The sequence below is a fragment of the Schistocerca americana genome, chromosome 1, assembly GCF_021461395.2.
Source record: "Schistocerca americana isolate TAMUIC-IGC-003095 chromosome 1, iqSchAmer2.1, whole genome shotgun sequence".
Lineage (NCBI taxonomy): Eukaryota > Metazoa > Arthropoda > Insecta > Orthoptera > Acrididae > Schistocerca > Schistocerca americana.
The window spans coordinates 338,116,445-338,134,985 of NC_060119.1; the positions used below are offsets into that span (position 1 = coordinate 338,116,445).

Here is an 18,541-nt window from a genome sequence, read left to right on the forward strand (position 1 = left end):
AAGTTGTCTTGTATCTGATGATGTTCTTCAGACTGAAAATGTATTTTAACCTAGCGAGTAAAATATTAATTAATCATTTCTAAAATATGAAATACAGTTCTCTGTGTGCTTCAGAGCGGAGACAGAAACGGAAATCGGAAAATATTATTCGTTACTACGTTCTATTATTGTAATTAAGTTAGAAAACGGTACAATAAATATCAGTTTTCGCCGAGATGCGACGACTGCACTTTTTTATTTTTTCGTTTGAAAGAGACAGCTATGAGCAAAAGGAAGCCTATGCTGGAGGCAGCTGACCGTTAGAATCAGATATGTTGTGACAATCCAGCAGATCCGTGTAGAACTCTCAGACATCCCTATAAAAGTGGGCCCAATATACGGCAATAATAGAAAACAACCACGATAGTTTATTGTTTTCTCTCTGGGACTCACTCTTAAAATAGCACCAAACAGGATCTCGCATTTTCACTGCTTCTGGTTTTTGAGAAGCACCTAACGCCTACAGCCTGTGGTCAGTGTACAAAAAACGCTTTCTTGGCGAAAGTCTAACACCGACACCTCACGCAGCGAGGCGTAGTAACACACTCTGACACAAATGTACACTGTGACACCGTGACTATTACGGTTAGTCAGGCTTAAGTTACCTTCGTGGTATACGCGATCCGAAGGTGAACAGCCCGCCTGCAGGGGGCTAAGAGCCGCTGCAAGTTGAGCTGCTGCCACCTGCAGGTTTGGAAACTCGCCATCATCAGCTGCTGTAGTCTTTCGTCCTCACATTTCTTTCTCGCACTCATCTGAAACCATGTGGTACCCTTATAAATATCAGAATGTATTAACAAATGTAGTTTCTTGTTAACCAGTAAAACGGAATGAACGCTTTTTCAGCGCAAAAGGTTTCTTTTTATAAGTGAATGTAAATCTTTGTAGCACAAAACATTACAACATATTAGCGAGTTAAATTTTGACTGTCTACAGTTATATGATTGTGATATGGCTTTTCGTGTTCACCTAACTTTCATGTCGATTTTAAGATCCGGCCACGCGCAATAGCCGCGCGGTCCTGAGCGCCTTGACACGGTTCGCGCAGCTCACCCCATTCGAGGTTCGCGTCCTCCCTTGGGCATGTGCGTGTGTGTTGTCCTTAGCGTAAGTTAGTATAAGTTAGATTAAGTAGTGAGTAAGCCTAGGGACGATGACCTCAGCAGTTTGGTCCCATAGTAACTTACCACAAATTTCCAAATAAGATCCAGAAGCAGACTCGAGGAGACTACCTGGAGTTATTATATTGGAAAGGTCTACGCAGTCACATACCAACTGACTGATTGTTTCATGCTTGCAAGTAGGACAGCTTATGATTCTTCTGAGCCTAGACGGAACGTAATTTCGTCTTTTGGTTCCACCCGTTTTAAAGAAACAAGTGGGTGGGTTTTTGTGAATTACCACTGCTTGACGCAGTTCGTAATATCCCTCCAAACTGTGACATCAAGAGCCGTGGCACTAGGCAATAATGCGAGTCACATGGCTCTTGCCAGAAATATTCTTCAATGGGACTCTCTGATCGCACGCCGCAACGCGGAGGTGGGATCCACAGATGAAAGGTGTTAGTCCGAGTCTCCTGCCGCCACCACGTGGCATCACATAGAAGCGCCCAGATATTTTTGGGCAACTGAACGACAGACACCAACTCTAGGATAAATGAACATCATGCACACCTCTGTCCATGGTTATATCTGGATATGTGATAGCGAAGGTATGAGGTCTTTCATAGGGTGTTGATAAGTCCTCAGATATCATGTGCAATAATCTTTGTCGGCTGAAGTGGCCGTGCGGTTCTAGGCAGGCTGTTGATAAGTCCTCAGATATCATGTGTAATAATCTTTGCCGGCCGAAGTGGCCGTGCGGTTCTAGTCGCTGCAGTCTGGAACCGCGAGACCGCTACGGTCGCAGGTTCGAATCCTGCCTCTGGTATGGATGTGTGTGATGTCCTTAGGTTAGTTAGGTTTAAGTAGTTCTAAGTTCTAGGGGACTAATGACTTCAGAAGTTGAGTCTCATAGTACTCAGAGCCATTTGAACCATTTGTAATAATCTTTGTGGGACTCCTAGGCCACTTCAGTTGATTAAGCCTTCTGTAAACCTATTTATTCTATAGTCTAGCACGTCTGCTCAGTTCACGCATTGCGGTCGGCATCGATGTGATGAACCAGGTCCGCAGCTCGTGGTCGTGCGTTAGTGTTCTCGCTTCCCGCGCCCGCGTTCCCGGCTTCGATTCCCGGCGGGGTCAGGGATTTTCTCTACCTCGTGATGACTGGGTGTTGTGTGATGTCCTTAGGCTGATTAGGTTTAAGTAGTTCTAAGTTCTAGGGGACTGATGACCATAGCTGCTAAGTCCCATAGTGCTCAGAGCCATTTGAACCATTTGATCAATCAGCTTGGTCTAATACTACGATGCAGCCCCTCTGAAGCGTACAATGCTGCATTCATCACACTCAAAACTTACTGCCACAACGGTCGCATTCGAATACACAGGATGAAGTTGCTAAATTTTGCCAGCACTGGTATCAAATTGACGCTGGGATTGTAGGCGTCTTTCATAAAGAAGATTCGACAAACGTCATGAGGGTGGTCGGTAGAATTCGGAAACTCTGTGAAATCCCTACCTCGCTCATCCCTTTCCTTTGAGTGCTTTGCGTATCGCCCAAGTTGCACGGCAAACCCTGATTTTGCGAGCTTATAAATCATATAGTGGAGACACATTAAGTAAAAAGTAGGAATACTTGTGTACCTGAGAACAATAACAACATACGAAGACGACTTATAAAAAGCCAGTGTATCGTGGGGTATGATAGATCAGCAGACGTGCTGGCCTTCTTATAATATGAACTCTAAAAGTCAAATTTGATCAAATTCCAGCAGATGCTTCAGTATTTGCCGAGCGATGTCAAACAACAGTGTAGACTTCGCGAAGTCATAACTAGGTATGAATTCACACGCAGCCACAGTGGATAAGCAGCTATAGTCGATAAGGTCGCCTTCCCTCACACAGATCGATATTAACGAAATGTCAAAACACTGCGGGCTTAACGCCTGATCAAATTTGCAGGAGTGGCTCACGGAGCAGAAGTGTAGCTGGAGTTCATGAGAGAAAACAGCACTGCTGACCTGGACCCAGACTCTGAAGACGGTCGCGTCAGAGACAGATGGGTTAACATGCTGACGGATTTCGCGAAGTACGGGTAAGTTCGTAATACTGATATATTACTTATTTTTCTAGTATTCTAGTTGATCACACAGAGTTTTCGAGTCATTTGCGACTACGGGGGCCTGATAACCGTCGTTCGTCACCAAGCTACGTACATTAAGCGATTGTAACTAGAAATTAAGCTGTGTACAGTTAGCAACATCTTTATTCCGATTATAACAGTATCAACTGTTACATACATGCCGCAGTTGGCTTTGATTTACTTTCATAGTTATATAGCAGAGACACATAAACAACCAATATCGCTATTAAGCTGCCCTGTCGTATGAGCCATCACCTCCATATATATTTAAGTTTAGAATAATTGTTCGTGCCCTAGAGTACAGCTACAAGTACAAGAATTTTTTTTAATAATAACACGATGTCATTTGAATAGTGATAAAAAAATCAAGCTTATGCAGGAGCCCAACAAACAAGGGAAAACCATTCGGTATTTATGTCTCAACTTTAAACAAGGATTGTGAACTATAAGGTCCGATTCACATTATATCAAAGAGTAACACAAAACATGTAAGCTGATTCTGTAAACTCCGAAAATGTCCTTTAACGGCCATTGTTCATTAAAATTGTACTGACCTAAACATCTCTGTCTTTTGATGAGCACTAATGAGTGCAGCTTATTCGTCTCCCCAACTGGGCGGTATTGAAAGAAATAGCATTCCCATCAGACGTACATTACCACCTGGAAATTCTCTTGCGAGAGCTAAGTTCCAAGGGACCATGCTAGTGCAATGTGACTCTCAGAATACCAATTGTGTGGATCATCTGAGCTCGACGGGCGGTTTCATTCAAATGCTAACAAGAATGCCAAACCACATGGTATGCGTATTACTCGGTAAAGAGCGAAAAAAAATTATGTTGCTATTTGTAACAATCTAAAATTAAATTTTCACTCTGCACTGGAGTGTGCGATTATACGAACCTTCCTGGTAGGTTAAAACTATGTGCCGGGCCGCGACAGCAACTCGCGACCTTTGCCTTTCGCGGGCGAGTGTTCTACCAACAGAGATACCCAAGCACTACACAGAACCCATCCTCACAGCTTTACTTCCGCAGTACCTCGTTTCCTACCTTCCAAACTTAACAGAAGCTTTCCTGCGAACCGGCGACTCTCGGTCCGACACACAATTTTAATCTGCCAGGGAGTTTCTTACTTGTAAACAAATTGTCAAAAGCTATAACTGATAAACATTGTGAAGTAGATAATTATTGACTGGACTGACACGTAGGGATGAAAAAACTTTGCGTATTCTCTGCACAATATAATTTAAAGTGAGATAAACTGCGCTCTAAAATTCCTATGTTGAAATGGGTTTTGGATCACACGGATAGAGATTAAGTGTAATATTAAACAACAACCCACATTTAGCACACGAAATAGGCAACCCGATTATCTGATAAATTAGAGTCCATCTGAAATTAAACTAAAACATAATTCGCACTACAGTGTACGTTCTCTTTTTATTACATCAGAGCAGGCCTGTCAAAGTCTTCCCATCTTGTGCACTAGCCAAAACGCCTTAACTCTTTGAATATGGCGAGGTCCATGTCTGTTAGCTGGCCCGACTGAACGGACGCCTACCAACAACAAAAGAATAATATATAATGTCCTATGTGCTCGCGACAGCGTGACTGTGAAATTAGCCAAAACTGCCACCTCGCATAACGATTGCCTGACCAGGGTTTAAATACCTAGGCATCTCAGAGGAGACCACTCCATATGCTCACTAGCAAAGATGCAGGGCACCCGCGTTTTGCAATCGACATGCTGGTTGCCAGCCTGGTAAAGTTCGTGACAAACACAATGCGAACTGCAGATCCAGGAGGGATAAAAATGTCCGTGTCGTTAAGAAGCAACCTTTCACACCCTGTATAACCAACGTATGAAGTTTGAAAGTGATAAATGGGAGATAATTACACTTCATCAGAATTTTCAGCAATGGAACGGCTGTCCACTTGAACAATCTTAGTCGAGGTCCACCCGAATTTATAATCAGACGCTCATCTTCCTTGTGAACCTTCACCAAATTAAGAAATACACTATATGACCAAGGATATCCGCGAACCTACTATTGGACGTTTAATATGGAGTATGTCCAACACTTAGTATCTATGACGACTTGATCTGTGCTGGAGACACTTTCAATGACGTGTCTTTCTATCTGAGAAGGCATGGCTGTCCATTCTTCCTCAAGAGTTGAAACAAAAAATGGTAGTGATCTTGACGCGGAGAAATGGAACAAAGTGTGCGTTCTAAGCCATTCCAGTTGGTTCACGTATGGACAATGGGTAGGTCACACTGTGACGAAACAAGCGTTGTATCATTTGAGGGATACAGAGGCGATCGAGTGTGCCGGTAATTACCCCAGTTCACTGCTAGTAGCGCAACGTCACCACAACGCGTCTGTGCGTAGCACGTTAGTATTGCACGATAATTAAGAATGGAAATAAAGGTTAAAGTTGCTTTTCGATACTTTGTCAGCATGTGCTGTAGTGCAGTAATGTTTAAACTGTCAAATCTCACATTGATCAGATGAATATTTTGCCCTAAATGTAGCTTTAAGAAAAAAGTAAGCGGCGCAAAATAATACAGCTAGGAAACCAAAAACTGGTCATAAAGTGCAGTTGTATGTCAAAATTAACTTGTATAAGTCTCACCGTGGTTAAAACAATATTTTTTTAAAACGAATTGAAGGCGCTAAATACTAGACTCAGAAATGTGAAAATTTGTATTAAGCTTCAGTTTAGTATAAAAATATTAATTATGTAACCCCATTGAGCTACTTATAATAGTTTTCGAGTAATTTGCTGAAAACTAAATTTGGACCAAAAACGTTCTTATTTGTAGTAGATTAACTATCTGCTATATCAGCGCTAGAAAGTTCTGGCTGCATCACTAGGTATTACGGAAATAACCAGTGAATGTCACGAAAGTCAGGGTCAGCAGTACGAAAAGAGGCCTTGGATACTGTGTTGACAGCAGAGGAGCAGTACAGCAGAATCGGTCAGTCAGGAGGGCTCATTGACTTCGAACTGGATATCATCTGATTAACAGATCCACCTGGGATGTTTCAACGCTCCTAAAGCTGCCAAAGTCGTGTGTTGGTGGTGTGATTATGAAGTGGAAATCTGAAGAAACAAACATAGCGAAGCAAGACGAGGCAGACCTTATGTACTGACAAATAGCGATCTTTGAGAACTGAGGGGAGTGGATATACAAAATCTCACGAAATCAGTGGAAGAATCACTCACTAAATCCCCCACTGGAGAGTGAATGACTGCAAATGAGTAGCTTGGAGTGATGAATCACACTATACTGTGTGGTAATCCGGTGGAAGTGTAAGGTGTATGCCTGGAGAACATTGGATGCCATCACATACGTTCTGATGAAAATATTTTGTGTTATTTTATAACTTTCTCAGATGCCAGAGACTTAGATGAAATACTCGATTTTCTCGGACCTTAAATTTATATCAATTTATATTGAAAACGATTATTTAATAACTATTCATTTTTACGTAATAATATCCTTTTAGTACGAGTACACGTTCTCGCGACGATATCCATTAATAAAATATTCTCCTGTTTCAAGCTGCGTCAAATTAACTGCCCATGAGCTTTCGGCAGAGATCTCCTCTGCCACCATCAACTGGTTACTGTAGAGTGAATGACACTGCCGTGCTTATACGAACGCACAGCTACCAGTGACATCACTGGAGCCAATTCCCGTATCATATACGGCAATGTTTTGGTGGCGCGACCGCCACGTCCGCATCAACTCCCGAACCACATAGTCCTCTGCATGCTCAGCTTCAATCCACCGTCCTTATTGAGGGTAAGCACTCCGTCTTCAGGCCGCAAGCGGCCAATCGGGACCATCCAGCCGCCGTATCATCCTCAGATGAGGATGCGGATAGGAGGGGCGTGTGGTCTGTCCGATATTTTGATCTGTATTGCTTCATTGATTACTCTAATCCAGAAGCTGTTGGTCCGTTTAGTAATAGAAGTATCGTCGAATGCAATTCGGTGTCCATTTTACAGTGCATGCTCCGCTGCAGTTGATTTTACGAGATAGCGTTAGATGGTGTAGATAGTCCGACCGACGGGCACACGGTATAGCCCAGGTGTTCTGAGTCCTACATCGTCTTTCACGGGCTTCGTTAGTTGGTGCATCTTTGCTGGATGCCTGAAGACTGTGTCTAATCTATGTTTCTTCAAGAGCTGGCTAATCTTCCCTGCTGCTAAGCCGCAAAACGATAAAGTCGCAATCTTCGTGTCTTCTTCGGAGACCGCCTGCTTTCGCGGTTAGAGGAAACTGCTAGCGAAATTTGTGTGTTGTAGTAACCGACTCCCTTGAAAACTTTACGTAAATAGCTCAGTTCCATCGGCAGGTTTTCGGCATCTGAAGCGGTTTCAGCTCGATGCGCCAAGATTCCAAGAACAGACCGTTTCTGTGCTGGGTGGTAATAGTTACAGGCACTCAGATACCGAGTCGTATGGGTGAGCTTATGGTAAACCATGACACCTTTAGATGGAATCAACTGTGACACAAGCCCGACCAGCAGTGGACATACGTACTGGTATTGAAACTATGAATAGTGTATTGATAATGGGTAGACACTAGCCAAAATCTAGATTTGCTTTAATAACACCTGAACGGAATGGACAACTGATTACCGTGCTCCATCATTTTGAAAAACACCTATACGGCTTACGGAGGACAACGACATCCAGAAACGGGAAGAAACCGTCCTTTTCTGTTTACATCATGAACTTCATGTGGCCGTGGATGTTACTGATGTGTTCCACGAACTATTACAGTTCCTCATATCCATGAGGTCATATGACGAATGTATCGTCTTCAGACCCCTGGCAAAGATCAGGCAACCCTTGAAGCTGCGAAAGGCGATGGAAGCCTCAGAACACGTAGAATATACAAAAAAAACTGTGAAGGTGTGGGCAGTTTTATGTGGATCAGACTGTCCGCACTATTGAACAGCGCCTTATAGAGCGTGAAAGATGTTCAAGGCAACGCCATCCCGAAACATCAGCTGTCGAGGAACGTGCACCGGAAAACGAACGCCCAATTGCATTCGACGATAGTTCTGTTATTAAACAGGCTTCTTGAATAGCTTTCCAAATGAAGCAATACAGATCAAATTATCGGACAACACGCTCAGTACTGTCGGTGAATTGCAGCTGAGCACTGCCTGGGATTCTGTGGGATCCTGTGATTCGGAAGATAAAGTGGGAGGGGGGGGGGGGTCCACCAAAACACTGCCACATATGGTGCGGGACTGAGCACATGTGACATCACTGGCTGCTGTAGGAGTATATAAGCACGTAAGCGACATTCACAAGATAGTCAACCAGTGGACAATGGCGGAGTACATCTTTGGGAAAGCTCGTGGTCGGTCAACCTATTAACACGTCTTATTTTACTAATACTATCCTATTTTCTGATATTTTTTGAGGTAAGACCTACATACACATTTATTATTCTCATACAGAAATCTTCTTATTACTTTCGTAATACCTTTAGTAGCATTCGTTATTCTTAACTGCATGTTTTCGTTGAAGCCTATTCACATACTTCTGATGATACTGTTTTACATTATCATTGTTCTTCTATCAGTGACTTCATGTAATTAATTATAACATGCTTTATTTGTATTGATATAAGTAGCTTTTATTTTATTACAGCAACGGAAATAATCTACGGTTTCCGTCTCACCACACTTTTTACACATCTTGTTTAAACGTTTCTCTAAACCAGTTTCAACCGCGGCTGAATTGTCTGTTTTGGTATAAGTACACAAAAATTCAATAGACATAATATTGGGAAAAAAGGCCACTGATATGTACGAAATACAGGCTGTCTATATTGATTCCTTTCATTCGACTCATATTTTTTATATTTTGTAGTATTTTTCATGCAACATATATTTTCACTCTTTTTCACTATAATTTTACTACGAAAATATATATGCGGGGATTTGCAGGGTTCATTTGATCTCGTTCAGGTTTGTGCAGGATAAGTTTTCAGATTTTGGTCAGTTTCATGAAAATATCTGAAGAATTTGTATTTTGTTGTGTTACTCATTTCTTCCTAATCTTTTTGATTTTCTCATTCACCTTCACCCTTCACCCAAATTTGGTGTTTTTTTTTAACTTATTAAAAATTGATTTTTTGAGAGCATTTTGGAATTACTTTTAATATATTGAGGCTTTTTGTGATTAACATTTGAAGTTTTCTGTAAAATGAGAAAACTGCTCCACATGGTCCAAAACGAGGAAAAACGTATTCTGCCTTGCCTTCATTCTGGAAATGTCACGTATAATAGAGAAATATTCCAAATAATAATAATAATACCATCCAACCTCTTTCCGATGACTTGTTGGTGAGCTCCTCCACAAAACACTTAAAACTCAAATCAGCAACCACTTTCTGACAGATATTCCGTCCAACTCACACTGAATAATCACCGACACATGCACAGAAAATACCAATCCATTCCTACACACATTGTTTCTCCTCACACACACACACACACACACATACACAAAAAGTGACCCATATATATACACACACACTCCTACTCACAAACAGATACAAACATAACAGAAATGAGTGCACGTTAGTTTTTAGCATATACTTCATTACGTTGGCAACATGTATGTAAAAGAACCAAACATGACGAGACGTATGGTGAACTCACAGTAGTTACGTCTCTAAATCGCAGTTTTCGATCAAATATCTACAACTAATAAGAGAAGACTAATTGTGCTCCACAGCAATAAAGGCAAAAAATATATAAAGACAAAACTGTATTTTTTTAGATCCCACAGAAGATGCCATGAAGTAGAAGGTGCAATGCACCTGGGAGAAATAAAGTACATTGCAACAAGAGAAAGCGGTTTTCAATTACAAAACAAATATTTTCTAAAGAAAATTTAAATTCAAGAAACATCCACTGCATCCATGTTAACATTCTAACGGCTAAGTAACAAAAAGAGAGACAACTCATAATTACTGACGAGTCCTGGGTTTGGTGAAGCTTCTGTTGAAGTAAAATGATTAATGTTGAACCAACTTAGGCCCTTCAGACATTTTTTGTAGAGGTCATGACTTACCTTGGTACTTGTTCCTTCAGAAGGCTAGAGCACATTGCCTGGAGACCCTTTGTGGACTGAGCTTAATTTTCACAGATCCATATCACCGCTCGCATGCCGATCTTTCCTACCAGCAGTTTTCGGTGACATTTCGTTGTTATTGTAGTGGGCACATAATCCTCACGTTGAAGTTGCAACTAACACTATAAATCTGAACAAATAACGTTAACGTGTTTGTTTTGCCATTCTTCCTCCAACCATCCACTGTACATGAAGTTATGTTGCAATGAACCGTAGCCACGTTGAGTAGGACATGTGCAGCGTGGACAAGTACATAGCTCAGAACAGTAGAGAACAAAGAACTTATACCTCACTATATTAAAAGCGAAAATACTGCAAGCGTATGTGTTTCAGTCTATCACGATTTTACTGATTACGATGGATCTGCGTGTGTTTGCATTTGTTTTTTGGGGATATCGGCTTGTAAACAAGGAAGATTCCGACTGGTTAATAGCAGTGTGTCGAAGGAGCTCTCTCTTGGTTTGTATCTTGCCGTATCAAAAAACAAATGGGCCGGAATGGTTGTACCTCGAAAATGAGAGATGTTACTGAAAGTGCTTTTCAGTGAAAACTGTTCGCTTCAATAAAACATGTCCTTGACTATTACAAATTGTGTTGAATGCCTTAGACCAGTTACTCAATTAGACATTCTCTTTGCACAGGGACCCAATGGCCAACACGTCAGGCGTGTGGCAGCCCTTCACGCGCACATCGAGTTATTACCTGATAGTCAACACGACGGATTCCTTGGGCCAGAACAAGGACGAGCAGCGGATGCAGTTCTGGCGGCAAAACATGCCACTCTGACATCTAAATTTCTACAGTCTGCAACGTGAACATTGGGCATGACGTGTCTACGCAGTCAATGCTACGAATTTTGTTGTACATAACTTACTTAACACCAGTAAAAATAATGATCTTGTCGTATTACTGTTTTTTCCACAACATAATGGAAAGGGTAGTTGCTATTCACCATATAAAGGCACAACAAAAAGAAAGTGGGACAGTTAGCTTTCGGCCAACAAGGTCTTTCTCCAAAATAGGTCCTAGCTGCCAGAGACTGTGGTCAATTGTGTACGAGTTGCATTTGCGTGAGTGTGTGCGTGTGTGTATGTTGTCTATTTTTGATAAAGCCCTTGTTGGTCGAAGGCTAACTTTCCGACTGTCTTTTTGTTGTGGTTTTCTGCGACTCAGAATCTCCGCTATATGGTGAATAGCAACTGTCCTTTTCATTATATTGTTACATTCCATCCTCGATTTTCTATTGTTTGTTTTCTTCAGTAGCTATCCATAGATAAAGTACAGGGCGTAACAAAACGACACCGACAAACTTCCATGGGCTATAGAGGGGTTCTTGTGGAACGAAAGATCATCCACTGACACTAGGGAGTGTCTGAACCATATACGCTAACACCTACCTTAGGCCACTCATTTAACAGAAAACACGGCGTTATTAGCTGACGAATCGTGTGCAGTGTTCTAGTGGTAGATGTGAATGTGTTGAGCGTCCTCTAACGAAATGAGTGTTTTCAGGCCGACTGCGAGAAGTCCCGCTAACGATCCGTCAGCGTACAAACTGATGTTCCCCACTGAAGGTGTGGCTTGCAACCTATTACCGTGAGTGTTCGACACTTTGTTGACTGTCGTTGGATGATCTTCTCCAGTATGATTCCCTACCTTCAAGTTTTTCTTCGACGGGCTTTGCCCAAGTCCACGAACTTGGTCGGTATCGGTTTGTTACGCCAACAGAAATAGCTATGGCTACTCATGCAGTCTTGGGAAAAGGACATAACGTAGGCTGTAGCTGACAGAAACGGTTCTGGCTTATGCGCCTCTGCAAGACTTGTCTTCGAGATAACAGCTATCTTGTTTCTTTAATAACCAATTTTCGATAATTACCTATATTATTGTTGCTTGTCTTGAACATTCAGTAGTTCAAAAATAGCAACATTTAATTAAATTATTATTTGTGGCGTTTTCAATATAATTTTTAAGTGTTTCGCATATTGTAAAGGAATTATATAAATTTTTTTATGAATATATAGACACTAGTTCAGCTACCAGAGATTAATGCGTAAAGCATCTGCTGAACAAAAGAAGCTATACGCTCTTCGTATGTTATCTTTAGAATAAGTTACCTATCGCTGTTATCTTGTCCTAGTGTTAAGACGTGTTGTGCCATCTCTTACTGATAAAATTGGGTTAAATAATGAAAGTGATTTTGAAGCAGAGTGATTTCGTCTTTTGTGATACCATAGGCCCCAGTTCCTGAACTTCTGGAAAATTATTACTATTATTTTAATTTTATGCAGAGAATTTGGATTGAGGCGACGGTCTTCACGGCGACGCTGCTCAACAATAGAGGTACGTGAATGTGTTCATCTTTTTCATTTCGTGGCCGCTACCGTCAACTTCAATATATTTGCCGCGACACTCAGAACCTACAGTCTTTCTTTTCGATTAATTTCGAAGTCCACTCATTTACGTTCTAAGATGACTAAATGCATTTAACGGTAATTCTTTTTATCCAGGCCACGGGGGATGGTTGCACTCAAAATGTACGTGCCTCTATCCCGTTCGTATGTTTTCATACATTTGAGTGTGTGCAAGCGTAACTATATTTAAGACTCATTTCCTACACAGTATTAACGCTTATTTATTTATTTATTTATTTTTGACCACTCAATCGCGAATGAACGTGTCCTTTATTTGATGTAGTCAGTCGACCGTATTCTTTGATAACATTATTTGTAATATTCAGTGGTTTAGTTGCCACAACTGGTCTTTGCCTGTGTCGCAACAGCGCATCACGCGAAATATTTATTACGCGACATCCACAATAACTTTTATTTCAAAATTTTGACGACCGTCTGAATAAAGATTTTTCTAACAATAACAATAGCAAAACATAATAGTATAAGAGGACGTGTTACAATATACGTTGATCTGTTCTTGTTGACAGGATCCATAACACGTTTCAGTGGTCATCTTCATTACCACTACGCATAGCGTACTTAATCAAAAAAAGACGTTAAAACTTCGTCGCTAAACACGTTTTGTTCTTGTCCTATTCAAACATTAATTACAAGCCGTTTTAATAACGTTAGATAATTAAATTTCAGTGCTGGTGTTTAATTAATAGTCAGAAGCCGTGTATGTTTGATTAAAATTGTAAAAACGGTAACCGTGGCGAATTTTGTTTTAATAAATGAAACTACCAACAAGAACAGGAGATTATCGGACATATATTAAAGTTTCTGGTATAGTCTGCCTGTAGTCTGGCTGTAGGAAGCTAGTTAGTGGGAAAAGCACAAAGAAATATCTTCTGGTGCTTCTGATCTCTAACAGTATTAAAGCAAATCAAAGACAAAGAACGTTCTTTATTAAGACAAATAACAATTACACTTTCTTGAGTGATGATTCAAACAGCTACCATTAAAATAACTGTAATACGGGCTTACTTTTCCGTAAGCTGTCGTCTTATTTTATTTGCCCAGAAGTCTCACAGTTAATTACGACGCAACTTCAACAAAATTACCGAAAGGAAATGCACCATCTGAAAATGATTTCTGCAGCGTCTGAGGACTTTACATCTTTTTCAGTATTGTCTGACACTCCTACATGTTGGTGTAACGCAAGAGATTCGTTTCGGCTATAATCAGTCACCAACCTCAAAAATGCTGAACAGCGCCTAAGGGGAGACACTTTCACGACTAGTAATGCTTTACTCGTAAACAAGGCGAACGAAGAAACTTATGACTTTAAAATTCCTCAGAATCTGTGTGACAGAGCATGTCTTAGTTCCATGGTCCATGGATCATTAGCACGATAGATCGTAAAGAGTCATTTTGCATTGACAGCACAATTTAATTGGTAAATATGGATGCATGCTCAACATACTTTATACTTATACTTTTTTTTAATATGCAGATGTGAGTTAGTAATTCCTACTCACCACCTTCTAGACAATAATAGAAATCTTTATACAGAATAGAAGGAGTTCTTAAGGACAAACATTTTCAGTGTGTTTTCGAATTTTACTTTGCTGTCTGTCAAACATTTTATATCACAATGAGCAAATCATTTGGATGTAGAGTTTTGCACCAGTTTTTATGCTGAAGGACAACCTTAATGTGGAGTAAAGAATGAGATTTTTTCTTCTCATGTTGTGATTGTATATCCCAATATTCCTTTTGAGCTGCAGTGGATTATTTACCAATTTTATGACGTACTAAATATACTGCGAAACAGTAGTCAAAATGTTCTCTTTAAATACGTCTATTCCAAGAGGAACATGGGTGCACACCACATATTATTCTAATGGCACATTTTTGAGCAATGAAGACTTTCTTTCTTAAAGATGAGTCATTACAGATGACGTTACTGAATGAAAATATGTCTGCTTACTTATCTGTTAGTACGAATGTGATTCTAAGTGCGAATGTGGCGAACTATGTTGTTTTGGAAGTTCCAAAACCTGCTTTTCCAACTTTAATTCTCGTAAGTAAAGACACCTAATTTTTTTTTATTTTTCCACCTTACTTATTGTATCCTTACGTAATGTTACTCTTATCATTGGTGTAGCACTTCTAGATGAGCAGAAATCAATACGCCGTCTCTTTTTAAAATAGAGACTGAGACCGCTCGCTGGAAACCAGTGATACTTTTAATGGCATTGTTTACAATGCCTCTTTACCGTATGTATGCCTGGATTGACTACAGTGCTAGTTTCAAGAACAAAAGGAATAATTCTGCTTGTTGAATATTACAAGGTAGGTCGTTCGCATACATGAGATCAATGGCGGATCTAAGACTGAGCCTTAAGATACTCCATAGGTGATTTCACTCCACGTAGAAGAATCTCACCTAATTACAATTACTAAGTACAACATTTTCCATTCTTTTGGTTATATATGACATTATCCATTGGTTGGCTGTACCATCAGTTCCACAAGACCTCAGTTTACCCGGGGAAATATTGTGATTCTCACTGTCAAATACCTCAGACAGATGACATAACATATCAACCAGAGCTATTTTGTTATTTAATGCTTATAAAAGTTGATGAGTGAAAATATAAATGACATTATCCGTATAACAACACTTCTGAAATCCGAATTCTGATTTACTGAAGATATTGTAGTTGCCCAGGTGGCATTCTATTCTGGATTACGCCACCTTCTCAAAAATTTGGGAAAATAATGTCAGGTATGTAGTTATTGTCAACCTGTAGCCTTTCCTTTGGCGGAAGTCACCTTACCAACTCATGACTCGCACCCACAGTTTCAGTCCTTGCAGTACCTTTCTCCTACTTTCCAAACCTTTGGAGGCATACCACTTCTTCCCTCAAACACCTCGCAAAATAATCATTTTGGAATAATTCGTTCCGTTTCGTGTTATCCGGATACGCACAGGCAGTCGTTAGTCCTGCAAAAGGTCTGCGACTGGAATTCAGGCAAATATCCTACTTCTACGAGTAATCTAAGCACCATCCGCCACATACCGAACTTTTGTTTGCGGAGTGCACACAGAGATAAAACTCTGTTACTATACTCAAAAACTGTAAAATATGATCATAGCCATAGTGGGACACCAAGTTCTACCAACAATATTAAAATTAATTCAAAAAAATCAACAGTAACGATGTAAGTTACCTTTCATCTTTGTGGTACAACGCATTTCGAGAATATATTTCCATTTTAAAGTGCTTTATGGAATGAGATAGACCTTTTTGTGTTCACTGCTCGGTATTTTAATGCACTTGCCATTAAAATTCTCAGTGCAGTGAGAAAACAGTGTTAATATCAACGAAAAGATAGTTTCCAAATAATTTCTGTCGTATTCTTGAGCTATTTACAAGTCTCGTGTGTAATTCACAACGCAAAAACTGTAACCTGATGAATGAAAGAAAAGAAGGTTGGAACCTATGCTATTTACCAAATACGTGAAAATCATTTTTATGTATAAGTAACACAAAAAAATTGGAATAAATTCCCGGAAACTACGCGCTATGTGCTGTGCGTAGAAACGTAACTGATATTTTCATCTTCATTGAGGTAATTTCTTTCATCATTTACTGCTCATAAAAAAGAGGATAATATAACGTTTTATTAACACAATTTTTCTATCAGTCATTAGTAACTGCTCCTAGTACTACTGTCACTGACTTCATGTGATTGTATACTTATTTATGAATTTAACTGTAGCGGATAACAAAGAGTAGGCTACAATTAGAAATTACGTTCGTTGTTGATACTTTTATGTGCAGAAAAGTCACAAAGTAGTCAGATTGTATCGAAGCACAGGAAGATACGCAGAGAACAAACACTTGCTGCAGATAGTGGTAAAGAGCGACAGAAACAGGTACATTGGTGGAAAGACACATTATTGTTCGGTTACACAACTGGCGTTCAATCACTAGAAACAGCAACAATCCATAAATACGACGTAGTATATATACCCACATCTACAGTATTTAGCCTGAAAACCACTGCAAAGTGCTTGGCACAGAGTACACATGTTGTACCAGTTGCAAGCTGGTCACTGTTTCAGAAACTGGACTACTAGAGCAAGCAGTATCTTCAGACCATGATTTAGTGAAGTTATGCCTTGTTGGGAAACTGATGTTCCAGTAACTAGTACTGTAGCGCAATGTAACTTCGAGAAAAGAAAAAGGAAAAATCACAGTAGCACACACTTTCGGGGTAATTAGCAGGCGTAACTTGCATAACTGAACATCACATAGTGTGAAAGTCACTCGTAATATCCAATCAAACCTGTAGAGTACACACGTGATCAACTTGCAGCATAACACAGTGCAATGAGATTGTGACCCTTGATTGTGGTCACATTGCTTTAACATGAAGGTGACTAACTGTTAATAGAAAGTCCCCAAATCATTTGAATAATGATGCGACCCGAAAGATTGAATTTGTATGCATTAATACGACGTGGTGTGGGGCTCAGTGGCATGCCCTGTGCAAGCTGTTTCGTGGATACTTGACTGCACAAACACACACACACACACACACCGTGGAAAAATCCGCCACTGTATCTCCCTATTCTACAACCGGAGTCAATCCTTCCCTCAACATGTCACATTTATACAAGCAGAGATTGGGAAATTTATTAATATGAGAAATCAGTATACGAAGTAAGTAATTTAATTATGTGTGTTAAATGTGACTACTGAATAGGCAAGAGCAAACTTCTTGTAATCAAGATGGTGTCAGGCAGGGAATGCACTACAAATACGTACAAATATTCAGTAAATTCTCATTTCACTAAGGCGTGAAGCTCCTCTTGATGTTCTTCCATGTTTGTGATTTAAAACTGAGGTGTTTTGAAAATCGGCCTTATGCAAAGACAATTAGTTTATTTTTGTATTTACCCAGACATGTTTCAACACCTATGTGTCATTTTCTGTGGGTCAAATCTTTATTTCTGTAGACTGCAATATGAAATTTATAATAATTTAACTGTTGCAGGCCTAAGAATTGCAGTACGTGCAATTTGCTTTGTATTGTTTAACGCTAACCTTAAACTTACATAGCTAAATGAACTAAATTATTATACACCAGTTTTTGTGCTATTTTTCGTTGTTTTATGACAGCATGTCATCTGCAAATTAGCTACGAAGAAAAGTAATGCGTATTTATCAACATCTGTTTCGTGGGTAGGGGCATGTACGTTCTGTAGTTGCATTTTTCCATTCTGTTGCTTGTCTGATTGGCGTCTCGATCAATGGTTATTCAGTGCTCTGTTTCCACACAATTTTCGCTCACTAGCTCAATTCATATGCACTTATGCAAAATGTGGCGAAACGTGATGTGAGCAGATGCTCCTGACTCCATTCACCGTGAGAGGTGTTATGTTATTGCCGCTGCTCACTTGTTCATCTTTGGTCTTGTGTTTGTTGTGGCGCTAATTTTGAATGTTTCGTCAGAACTGATGTGCTGTGGTTGCTGGGAGAGGACTCAATGTATGTAATTGTGTGTGTGTGTGTGTGTGTGTGTGTGTGCGTGTGTGTGTGTGGAATAGAGAGAGAGAGAGAGAGAGAGAGAGAGAGAGAGAGAGAGAGAGACAGAAACAGAGTGGCAAAGAGGGGT

General features: G+C 40.2%; 1 protein-coding gene across 1 annotated transcript in view; it reads left to right on the top strand.

Moving 5' to 3' along the window:
• LOC124547900 (esterase B1-like) overlaps positions 1-12,664 on the top strand; it is a 97,010-nt gene extending 84,346 nt beyond the window's left edge. Inside the window, exon 11 of the mRNA XM_047125143.1 lies at positions 11,096-12,664. Coding sequence (XP_046981099.1) covers positions 11,096-11,160 — 65 coding nt within the window. The 3' untranslated portion in view covers positions 11,161-12,664. The remainder of the gene's footprint in view (positions 1-11,095) is intronic.
• Positions 12,665-18,541: the final 5,877 nt, after the last annotated feature.